General features: G+C 32.4%; 1 protein-coding gene across 3 annotated transcripts in view; it reads left to right on the top strand.

Annotated features, from left to right (window-relative positions):
- The window catches only part of LOC140441284 (corticotropin-releasing factor-binding protein), a 447599-nt gene that overhangs the window by 336512 nt on the left and 88200 nt on the right, over positions 1–22887 (top strand). For all 3 annotated transcript variants that reach the window (XM_072531901.1, XM_072531902.1, XM_072531903.1), the window contains one exon: positions 8683–8843. In XM_072531901.1, the coding sequence (XP_072388002.1) occupies positions 8683–8843 (161 nt within the window). The remainder of the gene's footprint in view (positions 1–8682; positions 8844–22887) is intronic.

The raw sequence follows: 22887 nt of genomic DNA, 5'->3' as shown, positions 1-22887 counted from the left end.
ATATTACATATTGATATATAAACTCACTCAGACTTCAGGAAATTGATAATTTTTTATTTTGTATAAATTTGCGCATGCCGATACCCTTATATTTTAAACGTAATTCTGTAATTACTTAATGGGCACATTTTAATGAAAACAAGTAGGTACAGTTACGTCAATTGTATTTTTTAGGTGGCTAGTATAAAATCCATTTTTTTTTATTTTTTGCCCTGATTATTAGTATTATCTTTCTAATCTTCACACAAATTATACACGTTTTTATTTAACTAATACGGTTGTTTAATTTTTTATACAAAATATTTAATTTTTCCATTTTGATTTATACAGGGTGTTTCAAAAAGGTATGTCATAAATTAAATCATGCATTACGGCAACAAAAATAAATTGATTGAATTCAACTTACCTTAGTACAAAAAAGTACACAAAAAAAGTTGAAGCCCTTTGAAGTTACAAAATAAAAATTGTTTTTTTTTGCATTATCTTCTAAGCTACTTGACATTTTGTAATAAACATGGACACGTAACGTTCTTGTTCTAAAGGCATTTTTCATAAAAAAGAAACAACAAAATCTAAGCGCACAGAAAATTTTTAAGGGGGGTGTGCAGCCCTAAATCCCCCCAAACTTTTGAATATGTTCAAATCAAATGAATTTTGTGACATCATTATTTTAACACATTATTTTTACAATTTTTTTGCCTCTTATCACTTTTTTCAAAAAACAGTTTTTATTGAGTTACGGCCCTTTTCATTAACCTTAAAATTACGTGCGACTAAATAAATGGCTTAAACTCTAAGTAAAAAATATGTCTATAACCTCTATAAATATAATATTACAGTCAATGTTTAAAATGACCGCCATTCTCTTCAATACACATTCGGTATCGTTTTAATAAAGAAAACCGAATGCGCTGAAAAATTATATTTTTCTGACGAAATTGATTTGCAGCTTCAATTATTCTAACCCTCAATTGTTGTTCGTTCTCTATTGTTACAGAATACACTTCGTCACCCTAAAGTGCTAACCTGCTAAGTCCACTTTTAATGTAATATAATATTTTTGCATGGTCGGAAAGCTATTTTGTTTTTTTCCATGACCCGTTAACCACCCAACTCCTAATTATGCCAGAAATACCAATTATTACCTGCTATCTATAAGAACCTGGATTCGTAAAGGTAAATACTGCTAAGTCCTCGGCGCTACGCCATTGTGTCCAGCTGCCACACAATGTTGAAATCCCTGTTTCTGATATCTCTGACAGTGACACCAGCAGGAACTACAAGATTGTCGATTACTCTGATACAGATTCAAGTAGCATCATTGAATACCCAGCAAAGAACAAGAAAAGAAAAAAACGTTTTCAAGTGCAGGAATCAACTTGGTTTGCACAAAAAAATAAACGATTACGGGAAACAAGAAAAGGATATTTAATCGAGAAAAAAAAAGAAGGAAAATGGAACTATGAAGAACCAAGGAAACCTCGAGATGTCAATGCAAAAATGAGACAGGGGCTATAAAATGTCTGTCCTTGACAGAACAAGAAAGACGTCAGATATTTGAAGCATTCTGGAGTCTTATTAAATAGTCTTATTGTTTTTCTAGCTCCCAAAAGGGCAAGAAATCGTAAACAATCTGAGGAGAAACAAAGGGGATAAACGCTGCAATATTTTTTAAAGGTCAAAGACCAGAATTTTAGAGTGTGTAGAACCATGTTTTTGAATACGCTGGGAATCGTCAGGTGAACAGTTCGTCATTGGAAAAAGATTTCTGAAGCTCCCGCTCCAAGTATTTTAAGAAAAAACTGTTTAGGGCCAGAAAAACCATTTGATGTGCGTCGTGAATGCTTAACTGAATTTTTAAACTCATTGCCAGTTATGGAATCACACTACAGCAGAATAACACCAAAATAAATACCTATTAGCAGAATGGAAATCAAAACAATCTCTCTACGAGTTCTATGCTAACGAGTGGTGCAAATAAAAAAAAATGAACCGATGTCAATAGCCACTTTTTCCAATGCCTTTGAAAACGAGAATTTTGCCTTGTTCCACCCTAAAAAGGATGAGTGTGAAAAATGCATCTGTTTCAAGAATGGAAGTATTTCGGAAGATGAATATAAAGCACATTTTCAAAGAAAAGAAAGCCAGAGAAGAAAAGGAAAGGACAAAAAGATGGGAAAGTATGTTTTTACAGCCGATTTACAAGCAGTGTTGATGGCTCCAAAATCAAACGTAAGTACACTTTATTATAGAAGAAAACTGCAAGTGCACAATCTGTGCTTCTACAATCTAATAAATAGTAATGTACTTTATTATCTTTGAAATGAAGCCGTTGGTGGTCTAAATACCGAAGAATTTGCGAGTATTTGGGTATCATTTTTGGAAACCCACATTCTTCCCCAAATTGCTAAGCAAAAGAATGAGAATGGGGAGACCGTTGCTATTTTTACTGATGGCTGTAGCTATCAAAATCGCAATTGTGTTATGGCCAATGCCCTACTGAATTTAGCAATAAATCATAATATAACAATAAAACAGAAATTTCTTGAGCCTGGCCATACATAAATGGGAGTGGATTCTGTCTACTCAGTGATAGAATAAAAGCTAAAAGATAGGATAATAAACGTACCTGCCGATTATGTCACCATCTACCAGCAGGCAAGAAAGAAACCAGCTCCATATAATGTATCTTATTTAAGTTTTGTCTTCTTTAAGAAATTCGATGCAGTTCAGTTTTACAAAAGTATCCGACCAGGGAGAGTAAAGGGCGATGCAAAAGTTACCGATGTTCGTGCTATTCGATATTCACCCGAAGGACAAATTCACTATAAGATGGATTTTACAGAAGAATGGACAATCATTCTTCAAAGAAAATCACTAAATATTCATGAATGTTTCTTTAATCAGCTGCAAATCTACACTCAGAAAGGTGTAAAATAACCGCTCTAAAATATGAAGATCTACAAATTATTAAGAAGACTTTGCCCGTTGATTACCACACATTTTATGACGATCTTCCCCATGAATAGTGAAAAATAATTATTATTTGTGATTAATAGTAGTAATCTACTTTTTCAGTAACTTTGACTTAAGACTTGGTTTTTGTTTTGTATGAATAAACTTATTTTACTTTAAAGCAACCAGATCTAGTTTTATTTGAAAAGATCCTTGAAAACCTGTCAAGTCCATTTTTACTACCGCTTTTAAATGACGAAAACCTGCTATCTCCAAAATTAGCACTTTTCAGTAAATAACCAAAATATATCTCGTAAATTTCATCAGCATATTGTAAATAAAGACATTTCTAAATGAATACAGTTATTAAACTAATATTTTTAACAAAATTGTATTTTTGAAATGTTTTTTTTGCTCTTCTGTAAAATTAGATAAAATGGACTTAGCAGGTTAGCACTTTAGGGTGACGACTTTCTCCTTCGTAAACCCCCAAAAGCAAAAGTCCATGGGGTTGAGGTTCAAAGAAAATCACTAAATATTCATGAATGTTTCTTTAATCAGCTGCAAAATCTACACTCAGAAAGGTGTAAAATAACCGCTCGAAAATATGAAGATCTACAAATTATTAAGAAGACTTTGCCCGTTGATTACCACACATTTTATGACGATCTTCCCCATGAATAGTGAAAAATAATTATTATTTGTGATTAATAGTAGTAATCTACTTTTTCAATAACTTTGACTTAAGACTTGGTTTTCGTTTTGTATGAATAAACTCATTTTACTTTAAAGCAACCAGATCTAGTTTTATTTGAAAAGATCCTTGAAAACCTGTCAAGTCCATTTTTACTACCGCTTTTAAATGACGAAAACCTGCTATCTCCAAAATTAGCACTTTTCAGTAAATAACCAAAATATATCTTGTAAATTTCATCAGTATATTGTAAATAAAGACATTTCTAAATGAATACAGTTATTAGATTAATATTTTTAACAAAATTGTATTTTTGAAATGTTTTTTTGCTTTCCTGTAAAATTAGATAAAATGTACTTAGCAGGTTAGCACTTTAGGGTGACGAGTTTCTCCTTCATAAACCCCCAAAAGCAAAAGTCCATGGGGTTGAGACCTGGACTTCTGGGTGGCTAAGAAATAGGTACGTCACGACCCCTTCCAATCCACCGACCAGGATACTGCCTGCAAGGGTATTCCCGGACTTCATTAGTGTAATGCGGTGGAGCGCCATCTTCTAGAAACTACATATTTTGCCTAATTGGAATATTCACTTCTTCCAAATACTCTTACGTAAACGTAAATCGTTTGCCAAGAACTGCAAATAATTATCAAGAATTTAATTGTTGGGAAGAAATACTGGGCCAATTAGATTGTTATCCACAATTCCTGTCCAAACATTAACTTTGAAAGTCCTTTGGTGATGAGTCGTTTTTTTGACGTGAGGATTTTCGTCGGCCCAATCGTGCTTGTTATAATGGTTTGTTATTCCATTTCTACTGAAGGTAGCCTCGTCGGTAAACGTAATATTTCTAATAAAATTAACATTGAGTGTTTTCCATTAATAACCAATCGCAAAATCCAATCCTTTTAGGATAATCTTCAACCAATAACTCTTAAACCGTTGTTAAGTGGTAGGGTTTAAGAAAATGATCCTTTAAACGCCTCTAAACCATTACTTTAGGAACATTTAGTTGAGAAGCTATTACCCTTGTACTTAATTAAAGGGACTTCTTTAATGATTTCTTAAATGTCTTCATCAGTTGCATCCATTATTGGACGACCACTATTGCCAGCACGTTGCCGTTGGAATGTACTCGTTTCCCGTAAACGACGATCAATGGTCAGAAATAATCGTCTATCTGGTGTATTTCGATTGGGGAATTTTACTACATAACGCCTTGCGGCTGCTGCACTATTTCCTTAACATTTACCGACGATATTCCCGATGGTTTATTCAAATCATAATTTAATCTGATCCAACTTATCCAAAGTTAAATGCATATCTGCTATTTCCCAAAATGTGTAATGTCCATTGTAATATCAAAATTTTTAATTACTATTTAAATGGGAATAAGCCACAATTAAAGGTTAAAATACGTTTATTAATTATTAAAATAAACGTATTTTAACCTTGCTTGAGCCTTGTATATGTATATAACCATTTTTTTTATCCAATGTTAAGTTAGAGTTTCGACCAATCAACCAATACACAATATGACATACATCTGCCATATTATGTCTAAATTTAGTAATCAGTTGTTTTTTTTTTGGTAAATATGTTGCACCTCGGAAACCTTTTTAGGATTGTGCTAGAAAGGTCACCAATGGAGCCGACGAACGGCAACAAGATGGTTGGTGGAGAGCGAGTCGGGGGTTCAAAACTAGCTTTTGGAACCGGGAATGGATCCAACAGAAGAAATAATAAAGATAAGACAAGATAAGATAGATAAGAAAACACAGAGAAATAGATAACAAGAGATATAGGTACAATTACCAAAGATAAGAGACGATAGGAAAAAGGATGCCACTTAAATTTTTGGGTTACAAGGGAAAAACTAAGAAACCTTAGAAAGGAAAAGAGATAAGGAAAGATAATTAGATTCTGAAAGCAAATAAAAGAAAAGATATTAACAGTTAATTATTAAATAAATGTGGTCAACACACTACATATACAAATAATAAACCATATGTTCGGTGGAATTTGTCCATCTACTTACCTACAAACATATACAGCCTGATCTCCTGGTCGAAGATATCGTAATAGTTAAATATTTTTATTAGCAAATATTCAGAGATACTTTATTATTAGGAAACTTATTAGGAGTAAATAAATAAAATTCAGTATGTAAAGAAAACAAAATATATTCAATAACTGAATCACCAGACGGGTGAATTCCAAAAACAAGAAATACAAATAAATCTATCCTTACATGTAATAAAATGCAAAGTCTTTTAATATAACAGACATAGACACATGCACATATAAATAAAATAAAACATTAAGTAGAACTTGATGTTTTACCAGGTTTCCAAAAGAGTAGATCATCTAAATATCTCTCCTTAATGTTTTATGCTTATCTCAAGATAATTGGCTTTAAAAGTAATACTTTATAGCAAGTACAAACAAATACTAAATTAGTTGCAGAAGTACAGAGACAAGATTATAAAAATCGGTTTTACCAAAAATTAAAATAAGGACCAAACCGCACTTGGTTAACAAGAAGCTACATAAGCTATTTATGTAATATGTATGAATGTTTGTAATTAATATTTGTTAATGAAAAGATATGAAAGGTAATGAAAGTTCTGAAAAGTGCAATTGATGAAATCGTTGTTCCTTAGACGAATTGATTGCATCGGTAGTTAGCTTTAACCAACGATCAGGCAAATGTTGTCGAAGATAGCCCATATATTACAGATTCAGTGTAATTTACCTCTTAAATTACACTGAATTTAAACTGTACTTAACTTTAGTATCAAACACTAAAGTTAATTTATATTTGATCTACTTAGGTACTAGATTTAACTACTTGAGATAAAATAGAAGTATGTATACACACTCGGATCGATGCAAATTGTGTCTTAATGATTACTAGACTCAAACTAAAAACATTCTTTCTTTTTAAAAGCCAGACGATAAACTTTTATTATCGGTCTGGTCTCTTGTGATGTCATTGCTTACTTCGTATTATATTTCGTTTCCCATAAATAAAAATGCAACGTACTTAAAATGTATAATTAAAGTGTCCAGTATATCTGTAGTATAATAAATAAACATATTGAGAAACACATTTCAATTTTTATTTCATTTCTATTTCTTATGTGTATAACCAATTGAGAAAATGTAAATTTTAATATGAAATCGTTTTGTTTAATTTTTAAATACAGAAGTTTAAATATTCGTAATTAGCTTGTCGCTACAGTTATAATAGTTGCAAACATATTTACATACACTATATTAACATATTTACAAAACTTTGTCATTTCAGAATAGAGTACAAAAAGAACAGAGGCAAAAATATTTTAGAAACTTATTTTTAAAATTGAGGTATGTCTAAAAGCTGGTTTTATACCGTTATCAACTGAATTTAAAAATATCACTATCGTTATCTAGTCTAGATCTCTAATATTTGTTGCTTTGAGCAACCTATCTGTATTTTTAATTCATCAGCATGTTCAATAGGACTGAACATGCAATAGTAAGGAGGAAGTCTTAATAGTGTAGGACCCATTTCTTCCGCCAAACTGTCGCAATAATATTGTTTTCTGATGAAAAATGATTTTAAAATTTCAAGTAATTGTTTTTTAGAATAATTATCTTTATAATATATATCATTTTCCAGCATATATTACTGGATTCTAAGTTTGGTGTCATTAGAATATGGAACTTTGGTCGGCCTACGACTGTGGTATCTGGCATTGTCCATCGCAATTAGAGTTTGATGCTATATTTGGCAATAAATTCGTTGAAAACCAGTTCTAAAATAATTATGACGGGGTGTTATCAGAATAGCCGACACGGGAGTCCTTAATGTTTTTGCATGACAAGGCTAAATCACTAGGTATAAAACACATTTTGGAACGTCATGGGTGTCAAACCGTCCTATCCAGACAAACAATTTCTCTTCCACTTTCTCCGTATTTATAAATTTGAATTAAAAATTGCGTCCTCCATATTTGTAGACAAGCAGATTCCATAATTACTTGGCGTTTATCGATCGTTTTTATTTTAGTGCTGTTTTTTAGAAGACATTGCCTTACTGTCTCACTGCAGCACTTAATTCCTGTGTCAAATTTTTACAACATATGCATGATGGTTTTTAACGTGAGGATCATCTATTATTCATACATGTTACACATTTTTCTTCTAATGACGTCCACATCACTCCGGTCTAGTTTCCTAAACATACCAGCGTCTTTTCTTTTTCTTCTACTTATTATCGGTTGTTTTGTTATTGACCACACTGTCTTCATTGGTTTTTGTGTTAAAACTGCCGCTTCTTTCACCTATTTACAGGTTCTAAAATTTGGTTTTTGATTGAAGAGTGAGATAAAAAAAATATTGTAATACATAAAATTTAACGCCCGAAATGAAATTTATGAAAAAAAAATATTTTTTGAACCTCTAAAACGGTAACAATTCAGGGATATTTTTTGATCCTGATAATAAACTAGCTTTTAAAAAGAGGATTATAAATAACCCGTCAAGAGCTTAGTACTTTTCGTAAAGTTATTGATAATAATAATGCCGAAAGAATTGACGTCAAAGTTAACAAACTAAAGTGCAGTGTTTTGACACAAAAAACTTGCCGCTGTGTTGACACAAAAAAGTGATACTTGATGTTTACACTACCCTCCTTGAACGAGAACTTTCCAAATTTAATGCAGTGAAGGAAGCGGCAGCCTTAACACGAAGACCAATGAACACAGTGTGGTCCATAACAAATCAACCGATACTAAGTAGAAGGAGAAGAAAAGACGCTGGTATGTTTAGAAAACTAGACCGGAGTGAGGTGGAGATCATTAGAAAAAAAATTTCTCTTTTCGGGCATAAATTAGCGACATGCGCCTGAACTTGTTATTTTTTTATGCGCGCTTTCCTAATGGAAAAACCAAAAATCCTTTAAAATGCTTATTTTTAATAAGGCCCTATTTAAAAAACTTAATTAATTTGTATTTTTAAATTATGTTTTTATTTTTTTTATACATTTCAGATTGTATTCACATGACGTCAGAAGAAGGTGAGTTCTATCACAAAGCTCTATCAGTGGATGGCCAAGCGTGCGGTATTTACATTTTTGGAGAACCGAATCAAAATATAGAAATCCGTTTCAATTATCTGGATGTCCCTTGCGACAATGGCGGACTTGTTTCGGTAAGAGGATTTATTTTTGTTTCAATTTTACAGCTAAATAAAAAAATAATCGATTATATTTGTTTAGTTAGGAAGAGCTGCTAATTATTTTTAAGAAGTTTCTGCTATAATATTTAAAAAAATATCAATAGTTATTTATTTTATAATACATATAATAATTTTGTCTGAATTTCCTTGGAATTTTTAAGTTTGAGTTTATCAAAATACTTTATTGTTGGTAAAATAGTTGGTATCTAGTTAAAATAAACTGGATAAACTTAAATAAATTTTACACTAATTGTATTTAAAACTACAGTGATACCTATACAAGCGATTCCTTAAGAACTAAAAATAATATGGTTTCTCTCTGTATACTTAAAGATATGAACTGTACCAGTATAAAAGTAAATGAGTTTAGATAACCTGACAGCTAATTCAATATATATTTTTTTTTATTTAAATTAACGTACGTATGATATCTATAGTCATTAGCACGAGTTACGATTTACAGTTGACCTTTCTCGAGGAATTTGATAACCTTGTTGATTTGGTCTGTGCTGTTTAAGACCTCTTTAAAGATAGTACTGATATGGAGCTGTTTGCGTATCTTGGCATCAAAGGGGCATTTAATAAGTATATTATGTCTGATTCGGAGAGTCGTATTGCAGTGCTGACATTTTTATTGTGGAGATGATGTCATCAGGTAGCCATGAGTTAGACGGGTATGTCCTATACGCAATCTCCGTATGATTGCCATATTTTTTTTAAATAAACTGGGATAGGTAAGTAGGTTTACTGAGGGTTTAATTTCATGCAGCTTTGAAGTAACTTTATGCCAGTGAATCTGCTAGTTGAATATATTAAGCTTCTTCACAGCTTCTACACCAAGGAGAACTTTTATAGAGTTCGATAGGCTGTTGTACAGTGGTTACAGAATATACAACACCACTGTCAGTCTTTGACGCGTCAGTGTAAAGAATTATGTTATATTTATTTTTGTTTATATTGATTTGACAGATTTGCACAGATTGGAAGAAATTGCAGCAGCATAGGAGATAAGAATGTTTTCACGCCTAAGCCATAGAGGAGGTTCATTAACTTCACAGTAAAGACTTTCTGCCGGACTAGAACGGAATGCTCTAAGACGTAGACGAATAGCCGAGGTGTATACTGCATTTAGTGAATTTAAGATTGCTTTAGTTCCAATTATACGAAACATCCATAGTCAAGCTTGGAGCGGATTAGTGATCTGTAAACTTTCAGTAACGTAGTTTCTTCCGCGCCTCAACGATAATGTAAGAGTGTTTTGATTATATTTAACCTTTTTAGGCAAACTCCCTAAAGTTCCTGTATATGTTGTTTCCAGGTTAACCTTGAATCAAATGTCAGCCCTAATATTTTGCAATTATCAACAACCGGTAATTTTAAGTTGTCGATATTGATTTCAGGATTAAAAGGATTCATTCTTCTGCTAAATTTAATAACTTTGTATTTAGAGTGGGAGAGGGTAAGTCGTAGAGAAGCTACTTTGTTTTGTAGGTCATTTAGTTGGTGGAGCCAATACTCATTTGATTGATGGAGGTATGTTTTACTTAACTTGCTAATGGAAGGAATGAATAAGGATGTGCTTAAAACTAAACCTTGAGGAACTCCATCATATTGTATGTGTAGAGAAGAAAGGAAGTTATTGACAGAAACCCTGAAGAATCTAGATGTTGGAAAGTGTTTGATAAATGCGTGTATGTTGCCAATTAGGTTGCATTCAGACAGTTTGTCAAGGATTGCGTTTCTAGAGATGGTATCAAATGCGCCTTCTACATCAAGGATAGTTGTTATTAAATCTTGCTTGCAATTAATTGCGTTGGAGATATGGGTTTGGAGTAGTACCATATTATCTCTTGTGGAGCGCTGTCTTTGGTAGTTAAATTGTTCCTTTGGAATAATCTTGCGTTTTTAAAATACCATAAGACGTTTATTGATCATTTTTTATATTAGCTTACACATAGTGCACGTGAGGGAGATGGGACGGTAAGATTGTAGAAATATAGCTAGCTGATTTGTCTTGAGTATTGGTATAACAATTTGCTCCATTGAGATAGAAATTTATGGCACGAAGGCTATTCTTATAAGCGGGTTAGACTGTATCTACCTTCTGTTTTTGTTAATTCCTTTTTTGGTATCTCGTATAATAACAACTGATATAACGGACATTGTCACAAAAGTTGACCTCCCTGTACATAAAAGTTGTACTTTCCGTTTCTCTCTCTATCTAGCGTATATAACAAACGTTAGGTATAACATTAATTTTAACGTATATTATAATTAAAACCAGATGCAACTAGTGTTTAACAACCAGATGAAATATAAAGCCAAATAGCAAAGTTTTAATCTAGTTGAAAACTGTTTATTTCTCTCTTCATGGTTTTGTAATTGCTCATTGTGCTAAATAAGTAAAATGTATAGTTCACGCTATAGTTTTCCTTTTTATCTAATTGTGTGGTATATCCTTTTATCGTATATTACTTGGTGCAAACAGCAAAATTGTTTGCCGATTAAAATGAATTTATGTTAACAAAGCAGCAATTATTTTCAATATAGATCAATAAATTTATGGTAGATACCTATTAGGTGGGCTCAGTTTTAAGTCCACTTCTATTAATTTAATCTTTACAGAACCGATTTTCAGATTATTGGTATCAAAAACATTTCATTTAGTACAATAGAATATGCAGATAACTTCTATATTTATACTGAATCTAAAAAATATAATAACAGCTTAAACACAATGGAAAGTGTTCATGGACATTGCTGTAGGTGGTTTAAAAATGATGCTTTTGAGTTGGCAAATACCAAGTTTACATTTGTGTATTTAATAGACATAACTTACCACAAAGAAAAAAATAAAATTAAATGATAATTATTTTTCCCTCTGTAACTCATTAAAATATTTGGGTATGATTCTGATTACAAAACTGACCTGGAAACTGCATGTTCATTTTACACTTGGTAAATGTATGCACTAAACATTTCCATTCAATTTCAAAAACTTGGTGGGGTGCAGATGTTGAAACATCTCTTTTATTTTATCGTTCTTATATCAGTTCAATCTGTACTTTACGGATCGGCTAGTAACAATATTTTAGGTCGTATAGATTTTTTTATAAACACAATCTTACGGTGTTGGATGGGTGCTATGAGATCTACCCCTATTGAACGACTTCATGTTGAGACAATGGAACCGCCTAGTAAATTTAGAAGAAAATATCTTAGTCAAAAATTTCTCCTTAAAGTTCTTGGTTATAACACTTATTTATATGAAGCAGTTAGTAGTTTGAATAGTTAGTAGTGAAATGAACAGTGAGTAATTATTTTGACTTAACAAATAAATATTAAACTCACAAAAATTCCTTAAAACACATTCACTGCCTACTTCTATAGTAAAGTCGCAATAGCGGTGCCGGTTAGAATAAAATCGAAAAAATGTTGTTTAACTGCTATAAAAACACTTTATTATTATACTTTATTAAAAAAATATAAGTTTTCGTTATATAAGAAAAAACACCTATAGGTGTAGACGGTTTCTCTAATGAAAATTTCATTGCCAGTGCCAATTACACCTATACAGTCCATCTAATTTACAAATCGTTGCACGTCATCGGCGTCATAGCCTGTGACGTCACATGATACCAACACAAAATATTTAGGCGGTAGGTGTGTTCTTTTTTAGAATCACTTTGCCGAGTACACTGGCATTACAGCCACTAGACATATTTTATTATATACGCGTAGAACTAGTATTTAAAGATTTCTATTAATGTTAACATAAAGAAATAGACAACAATATGTTTCATTTAATTTGTATAAATGCATTATAAAGCGATTTTATGAAGAACATTTGTTCGGAACACACTGTAACTGTAATTGAACAAAGGTGAAATTTTGATATAAATTGGTAACACTTATTTGACAGTTGCGGTGTTGACACTTTTTGTACTTTATTATTTTAAATTTTAAAGTGAATACCTCTTGTTTTATATTTTTACCTATTAAATAAAATCTGTTCTTTTTAGAACAAAATTAGTGTGTTTTATTTTAAAAATGTCACGTAAGAATTTAAATAGTCGTTGTAAAGAGTATAATAATAATTATGTGACCTATTTGATTTAAAATGGATTCAGGATTTTTTTATACTTTGGCAACTATGTCAACTTCGATCTCTGTCAATGATAATGACGTGCAACGGTTCGTAAATTAGATGGACTGTAGGTGATTTTGAATTTATACGAACATGTATTATTCTTAATGAAAAATAAAAAAAACATTCAACGCAAAATCCTGGTGAACCATCTCAGGCATTACATACGTACATAGTTGCTGTTCTCTTCTTTTGAGTTCTATAAACATTACAATCTTTTCTTGCTACTCTTTTCATCTTCTTCAATGTTTGATCAAATGCTTTATATTCTTTCTCGGTAATTTTAACAATTTTTTGTAATTCGTGTAGGGTTGCAGTAGCCTTGGGGTCAACTTTTGGTGGTAAGAGTGATTCTAAAAGGGCTAATCTAAAATCGTACATGTTCTTCTTTGTTTGCCCTGAGTACTTGTTGAACAGAATAGCCAAATTTATTACACTCATTTGTAATATATGGACAAATATTTTTTTATACCAGCGTAATGTTTTTCGGATACATGTATAGTATGACCGCATTTGATGATGCTGGTCAATGCCTAACATGTATTTATTATAATTAATAATTGCGAGTGGTTTCAATGTTACCTGGTCTCTTTTATTTCGAGATTCAGCCATTTCGTTTCCGTATTTACTTGTTATATACATCACATCGCGTTTAGATCTCCATTTACCAATGTGTACGCCATTACGAAATATGGACTTATTCTCTCCTGGTTTTAGTTTTGCTTGCTGAATGACTCGTGGATTACTTTTTCTTTTTATATTTAAGATCCCAGTGCAGTAAGTCTCTTTTTGTAAAAGGTCTGAAGCTTACTAATAGCTATTATAATAACGATCCATATAAACCGAATGTCCCCGGTGTATCCTTTCTTGTAACAAATATTTAACTACTTTTGAGGTATGACCAGTTCCGCCCAATGCATCATTTGACTCACTATAAATTGTAAATTTTTGGACTAATCCGTTGGGTTCCGTCAGCATGTAAAGTTTCACCCCATATTTGTGTTTCTAACCAAAACCTGGGAACTCTACCTGGGAACAACCAAAGAAAAAGATAAAATCTATAATCGACTATCTCATCCAACCAGAAAACAAAAGGCTCCAAACAAATGACGTAAGGGTGTATCGTGGTGCCGAATGCGGATCTGACCACTATATGGTGGTCGCAAAAATAACCATACACTACAGGAAAGTAAACAAGAACAAAATTGAACAGGAGAAGGTAGCAGCTTCCACAAAGATAAGATATAATATTGATAGCCTCAAACAAGAATCAGTACAATTCCTCTACAAACTTAGACTAGCCTCAAAACTAACTCACTTAACTCGAAGAGAAACAGCCGAAAAAGAATATCAAGATATAAAAAATTGCATTCATCAGGCGGCCAAAGAGGCATTGGGGTACGCAGAAGCTGACAAAGGAAAAAATCCTGAGTGGTGGAACGAAGAAGTAGGAAAATTAATTAAAGACAAAAAAAAAGCTTATCAAACATGGCTATCCACGAAAGACTCAGAAGACCGCAGAATTTACAGCAGACTCAACAGGGAAGCAAAGAAGGAAGTCACTAAAAGAAAAAACGAAATGTGGGAAGAGAAATGCGAAGAGATGGACCGATGCTTAGGAGGAACCAAAGTGACACAAGCTTGGAAATTCATAAAAAGTGTTAGAAAAGAAAGAAAAGATGAGGGAAATATAAACCTGATTCAAAATAAAAAGTGGGAAAAATATTACGAAACGCTATTAACAGAAAGTAGGCACGAATTTATGGAAAGACCTGACCATATCTCAATGACAGAAAACTCAGAGGTGCATAAGATAAACAAAGAAGAACTGAAAAAAGAATTGAAACAAATGAAAAATGGAAAAGCACCCGGGCCTGGAGACATTCCCATCGAGTTGGTGAAACATGGACCGGATGCTCTTTTGACAAGCATAGTGAATATTTTTAATAAATGCTTAATTGAAGGCCAAACGATTCCAGACGATTGGAATTTGGCCCACATTAGCCCCATTTATAAAAAGGGAGACAGAAAAGAATGCGGAAATTATAGAGGCATTAGCGTAACTAGCTCGCTGGGAAGGTTATATGGTCGTATATTGAAAAGAAGAATAGAAGAGGAGTATAAAGAAATTGAAGAACAAAGCGGCTTCAGAGCAGGAAGATCGTGCGTGGACAACACATTTACCCTTCAACAAGTAATTGAAAAACGAACAGCTAGAAACCTCCCTACGCATCTGGTATTTATAGATCTGGAGAAGGCTTATGATACAGTTCCTTTAAAACTCTTATTTAGTGTCTTGACGAAAACGGACCTTAGTAAAACATATCTAAAAGCAATACTGAACATCTATAAATGTCCTCAAAGCACTGTAAAAACAGGAAATACTTTCTCAAGGGTATTTACACTAACGAAAGGCTTGAGACAAGGATGTTGTCTTTCCCCCACCCTATTCAAAATATATATCCAAGAAGCACTGCACCAGTGGAGACAAAAATGTGCGGGAATGGGGCTGAAGCTTAACAACCATTATCTGACAACGCTGTTCTTTGCAGATGATCAAGTACTAATTGCAAGCTGTGAAGAAGATGCAGATTATATGCTTAGAAAGCTCAAAGATGAATACGAAAAATGGGGGATGAGTATGAATATGTCTAAAACAGAATATATGCGAATAGGGAATGAAGACGAAGACCCGGATTTGGAAATTAGACAAATGAAAAGGTGCTACGAATACAAATATTTGGGAAGTATTATCTGCAGTAAAGGAACAACGGAACGAGATATAGACTATAGAGTGCAACAAGGCAGGAAGAGTGTTCAAATTCTGAATTCGATACTTTGGTCCAACAAAGCTACTATGAGAACTAAAATGACTATCTACAAAGTAATTGTAGAGCCCATTCTTACATATGGAGCAGAATGTTGGCAAATGACAGTAAAAGGAAAGAAAAAAGTTGACACGGTTGAAATGGACTACCTAAGAAGAGCTTGCCGTATATCAAGAGTAGAACGTATACCTAATTCTGAAATTAGAAGAAAAACAGATAGAGTACATACAACCTCTGAAAGAATAGAAACTAGACAGTTAATATGGTATGGACACGTACAGAGGATGGACGACAACAGATGGCCAAAAAGAGCTATGGAATACAATCCAAGTAATAGAAGGAAACGAGGAAGACCAGCCAAGTCTTGGATACAAGGTGTTATTGAAACCATGAAAGATAGAGCCATTGATGAAGACACCTGGAGAAATAGAAAAAGATGGCGATCGAAATGCGGGAAGCGGCAGAAGCTGTAGGATCCCCGCTTATATATATATATATTTGTGTTTCTTATTCTTAATATACTGGCGAAAGATTAAACGTATTCGCCATAAAACCATGGACTCATCAAAAGAAATTTCTTTTCCAGGGTTGTAAATAGCCTGCATTTTATTACTGAAGTGGTTCATGATGGGGTGTACTCTTGCTAAACGATCTTCGTTATTTTCTCCAACAGGTGAGAGGTGCAAACATCTCAATATCAGTAAAAATCTATTTTTGAACATATACTCGCCAAAACAACTTCTGTAGAATCGATGTGTCTTCTAGTAGTCGGTTAATCTAGAATATTAAACTGTCGCTGTAAGCAGCAGCAAGCCAATAAATGTCCTCAATTCATCAACTGTCAGCTGTTTCCAGTATGTAATACGGGATTGTTCACGTGTCTGTATGACGGCATACTCGTTGGAGTTTACTCTAAAATTAAATTCATTATTTTTTGATAAAAAAATAAATTAAAAAAGTCAACAGGATGTTTTCCAATCATATTTGGAACGAATGATTGAGTTCCCGCAAACTTAATTTTCATTAGAGCTCCTTCATCACTCCACGTCGTGTTTTGATTATTGGACGTATTTGTTGCTGTAATTGCGTTCTGTATGTCATCAATTCCATGCTCGTCATTAGTATCACTCGCACTGTCTGTTGTATGTCCTTCATCACTTCATCTATAAACATTGTCAAAATTACGTCACCTGCATTCAATCATTCGAAGTCGAAATTCCATGACTTGCTGCAAGCAACCAACATTACACATCAATAATATAGATTTCAGTCAACATGCCTTATAGCTATTAAAATGTTTACTTAAAGTGCTAGTCGCACAAGAGTGAGATTGAATTGAATGTATATTAATCACCTATAGGTGTAGCCGGCACCTTTATTGACACCACGTAATACACCTATAGGTGTAATCGGCAATGAATGTGTTATGTTATGCGAAGCATTTCCAAATACTGCAAATAATGATACTGAATTTGCAGTTGCAAACAAGGTGGTACATTTTAAAGATTTATTTGAGTAACTAGATCAAGTACATATAATCTTTATCTTAGAGTGTCGTCTCCCTACGGAGGTTGGCAATCATAATGGCTATTTTTATTTTTTAACTTGCTGTTTTAAACAAATCAATCGATCTGCATTGATACCAATCACGTAGATTCTTCAATTATGAGTTCTGCCTTCGGCCAACAGATCTTCTTCGTTAAATCTTTCCCTGTATTATAAGTTTCAAAATTTCATATTTTGGTCCCCTCATCACGTGGCCTAGGTATTCCAGTTTTTTTATTTGTATAGTGGTGATTAGTTCTGTTTCTTTACTAACCCTCTCCAGTACTTCTTAATTTGTAATTCTATCAGTCCATGATATGTTTACTACTCTGCGGTATAACCAGAGTTCGAAAGCCTAGATTCTTTTTAAATTGAATTTTTTCATTGTGCAAGTGTCAGCTCCATATGATAATATTGAAAATATATAACAGCGAATGATACGTAGACTGATCTCCAAATTTAGGATTTTGCACGTTAGGAGTGGCTTCATTTGTATAAATGCTGATCTGGCAATCTCTATTCGCCTGTTTATTTCTGCAGTATGATAATTGGTTTCATTGATCAAAGTTCCCAAGTACTGATATTTTTCTACTTGTTCTATCATCTTACCATTGATTGTCAATAGGTGATGTATATTTTTTGGTCTTTTTGTAATTAGCATGTATTTCGTTTTTTTATCGTTTATAGTAATTCCCATCTCAGCACTATTCATACTTAAGCTTTCGAAAAGACTTTGTAGATCTTCCATACTCATTGCTATGATCACAGTGTCGTCTGCATATTGTAATTTGTTAATTAATTTTTCGGTAACAGTAACTCCTTCTTTGATATTATTGAGCGCGTTTTGGAAAATTTCTTCAGAATATAAGTTAAATAAAAGTGGTGATAAAACACATCCCTGTCTAACTCCTCTACAGATCTTTATTTCTTCTGAGTGTTGCCCATAAATTTGAACTATGGTACTTTGTCTCCAATATTATGCTTGCACTATATTTACTGTCAATGCGCTTGTTCATAAGTATTGATAATACTTTTTCATGTCTTACTTTATCGAAAGCTTTTTCTTAGTCAACAAAGCACAAGTATAGATTAACTTTTACATCCCGACATCGCTGAATCAATATGATAATGGCAAATAGTCCTTCTCGAGTAACCATTCCATTTCGGAACCCGAACTGCGTCTCACTAATATCCTTCTCTAGCTTTTTGTATATTCTCTTATATATTACTTTCAGCAGTACTTTTAAAGTATGACTCATGAGGCTTAGTGTTCGATAATCATAGCACTCTTACTCTTTACTGCTTGTTTTTTAGGGATGGTTATAAATGCTGACTTCAGCCACACAATACTCCCAAGTTCTCCTCTTCCACTAGTTTTAACAGTTCTACTGGTATTTTATCTAATCCTTATTGTCTTTACAGTTTTTGATAGCATATTTAATTTCATCTATCGTGATCTTCTGTCTCTATAAAGAATTTTATTTCTTGTATTTGCTGCATTTCACCTCTTTCATCTTGGAAAAATGCTCTAACGTACTTGTCCCATCGTCTTAATTTCTCTGGTAAATCTATTAGTAGTACTTCTTTTTTGCCTTTTATGCGTCCTTGCTGCCTATTTCGACCATTCCAGTCACTTCTCTAATTTTTTTGTGGGTATTTCTCATATCATCCTTTGTTTTTGATAGCTGCTGTTAGCTGTTTTGATTTTCTCCTTAATTATTCGTTGTATTTATTTATACTTCTGTGGATATTTTTCTTTATATTTCCTTCTTTCTTCCATGTGTAATAATATTTCTTCTGTCGTTTCTTCATTTTCACGGTCTTACTACTGATCGTCTTCTGATGGTCTTTCTAAACAGCGTTTAATTTAATCCGGTTTTTATTTATTTCCGTATACATAGCAGATTTCAGCAATTACCGAACAGTAGCATTGATATCCCATGCGAGTAAAGTACTCCTCACCATCATCAATGAAAGACCAAACTCAATTCTCTTGCCACAAGTTTCCCAAGAACAATGCGGATTCGTTCCAAGTAGGGAAACAAGAGAAAACATTCTTAATGTTTGTTAAATTATAGAAAAATCAGAGTTTATTGCAGAAAAATATTTCTGCTTTGTTGACTACTCCAAAGCCTTCGATAACGTAAAAAATGGAATAAAATGTGGCATATACTTACGGAAATGGGAATATCATTTATGAAGCCAGAACATTTAATCTATTTATTACAGGAACTGTAAAATATAAACGCTAATGTAAGAGTTGATCATGTGGTTTCTAAAAACTTTATACTAAAATTTAGAGTTTCACAGGGAGGTATAATATCCCCCATTCTATTTATTATATACATATATTTATACATCAAAAAATCTAAGTTTTACTTATAATTAAAAAAAAATAATGAAAATACCGATAAATTTTAGTTAAAATTACTCGAACTATCCAAAACAAATAATAAATTTAATGTTTGAATAAATATAACAGAATCAGTACCAAAATTATATCAAATTTACACCTATGCGATAAAAAGCAATGAGAGAACAGCATATGCAATATTTGATCCACAAGTTAAATATCACAAAATGGTCTTCTTCTTCCTTTTTGTATGTAGGCTTTAAAGTCTGGTTCTTTTTCAATATTAGCCTCCTAAATTGTTTGAATTGTCGCACCAACTTTTTCTTGGTCTGTCAATACTTCTTCGTCCATTTGATGACTTATCTCGTGCTATTCGTACTATCATATTCTTTGCCATTTTACTTATGTGTTTGTTCCACTTCTGCTTCCGTTTTGTCACTCATCCATTTATCTCTTCTATATTGCATGCTCTTCTCATGTTTTTGCTTCTCTCTCTATCCAACAGACTTTTTTCTGATATATGAAATGGTAGTAGTAGTCTCGTTTTAGATGTGTCAGATCTTGTCTCCGCCCTATATGTTAATATAGGTCTAATGGCTGCTTCAGAGATTTTTGTTTTTGTATCTTGTCTCAGGTGTTTGTTCTTACAGACTGTGTCATTAAGAGATCCCGCCGCTTTACTTGCTTTTAAGTTTTGTGGTCGTACTTCTTCTTCAACATTTCCGTAACTAGTTATATCTATTCCCAGATATCTAAACCCTGCTTTATTATTTTTTCATTAATTTCGATTTTACATCGTAGTGGGAATTTAGATGTTATCACACATTTGATTTTTGCTGCTAATATTATCATATTGTATTTCTTGGCTGTTGTATTGAAGATGCGATCTTTAGAGCTCGTCTTCTGTTTCGGCGATTAATGCAGCGTCGTCTGCATAACATATAAATATTCTTATAACAAAAGGACACAACTAACTACTAGCAAAAGCATATATTCGGCGGAGTTGATAGGTATAGAAGCCTTGAATTACTGTCGACACCTCACTAATTCTGAGATTATTATAATAAGTGACAGTAAAAGCGCTTTGTCAAAAATAAAGCACCTCAAGATAATTTTAAAACAAATTATAACATTTCCTAAAGAATTTAATACATTAATTAACTAACTACAGAGTAAAAAAAACATTTATTGTGCGTCAAAAGACACAGTGGAATTATTGGTAATGAATCAGTGGATTATTTACTTTTAAAATAATTAAAAATATTAGCATCAATATATATAAAATAATCTGGAGTAAGGAGTTTAAGGAAATTAAAAAATGTATGTAATATACAAAAAATTCAATGTACAATAACAACAAGCACATGGTTTGCAATGGCAACTTTACCAAGTCACGCAGTGAAACAAATATGTGATCTTAGATTTAACCATGCATTAACTATACATATACATATACCTATACACCTATACATATACAAATATCTACATAAAATACATGTATAGGACAACCCATATTGCCAATGCGGAGAAGTAGAATATGCTGAACATAAAATTTTAAACTGCTCTCTAATAGAAATAACTATAAATATGTTCATAAGTAAATTATACACATGTCTAAATGTTACACATCCAGTCAATTTAACATTATATATTATGACAAATTAAGAATACAGAGTTAATGCAATTTTTCATTGAACGTATTAAAAATATCAAAATCAAGTTGTAAATTAGTTTACGTCAAAATGGGAATTAAAATTTGTTATAGTGGGTATATAAGTAAACCTATGTGTTTTTCCTAATGCAATCTCCCCTTCTTTCCGTAGTCGAGTCTATGTTTTGTGTAATATCGCTTAGAAAGACCGTTAGGCATAAATATATATTCCAGTGATTAATCCTTAATATAAAAAAATTATTAATAATAAAAAAAATCATAAATACAAAACAAAAGGAGAAAAAATACGATAAGAAATATTAAGTATAGAAAATTATGATATATAACTCATTGATTAGACTACATTAATTTTCCAGAATGTTCGAAATATTCTTAATTTGAAACAAATTCTAATGCCAAAATGAACTAATTTTCATTAATATATTTAACATTAAAATGGCTAATAAATAAACAGAGTAGTGCTTATTAAACATTCACCTCATTCAGTATAATTGGAAATAACAACATTACCAACACCGAATAAAAAGGAAATAATGTAGTTTTCAGTTAGCTTAAAATTTAGTTGTTTGGTTTTATATTCTATCTGGTTGTTGAGTTCATGTTTAGTTTAAGTTGCCTAAATGTAAGTTGAAACTTATTATTTCAGCAGTTAGAACAGAATGTAATTAGCTACAATTATTATCATAAACAGAAAGTACAGTCTTCAACGCCATTTTAACAATCTAAATACATATAAAATGTCGAGCAAATGTATAAAACTCAACTTAAAGTTATTTCAAGAGCGATGGAATAATTATTATAATTTTTTTTTTATTTAAATAGACAAATCCGCTTCATCTACTAGCAGTTATTAGCAAGGACTACTGAAACGACTGTAGTCTTTTTTTTTCAGTATGTTTGCATCCACTCCTGGACAAAGGCCTCCTCCAATACATGTCGCATGAATTTCTACAATTAAAAGAAGAAGATTTTATTTTGAATATTATAAATGACACTTGGTACGAAATGTTGAAACATTTTGGCAAAAAGTATGTTAGCATGGACAGTACACAAGGGTTAAATTCGTATGGATTAAAATTAACTATTTTGCATTTTCCTTTCCTTTATTTAAGGTTTTCCATGCATATTAATGTTTTCGAATCATACTGATGGCAACTTATGGCTTTAAAATGTTAGGGATTTACTTAACGGTAAATAAAAAACTAATGTGTTTATGCCAGATATGAGCAAGGATTTTTTTAATGTATGGCAAGTTCTTATGGAAGAGAATAATTTGTAATTATTTTTTTTCTTGAGCATAAAGGAAAAACTTGTGCAAGATCAAAGGAAATACAGAAAGTCAAGCCGAAATTTATAAAATTATTTGCACTTGGAAAGAAGAAAAATCATCATCATTCTGGTTTTACAACCCTCGTGGGTCCTAGCCTCCTCCAATCGTCTCTATCGAATGCCTTTCTCAGCCAAGCACGTAT

This window comes from Diabrotica undecimpunctata, chromosome 5 (genome assembly GCF_040954645.1).
Source record: "Diabrotica undecimpunctata isolate CICGRU chromosome 5, icDiaUnde3, whole genome shotgun sequence".
Taxonomy (NCBI): domain Eukaryota; kingdom Metazoa; phylum Arthropoda; class Insecta; order Coleoptera; family Chrysomelidae; genus Diabrotica; species Diabrotica undecimpunctata.
Note: the sequence above shows the minus strand (reverse complement) of the source record. Positions and strands in the feature narration are given on the sequence as shown.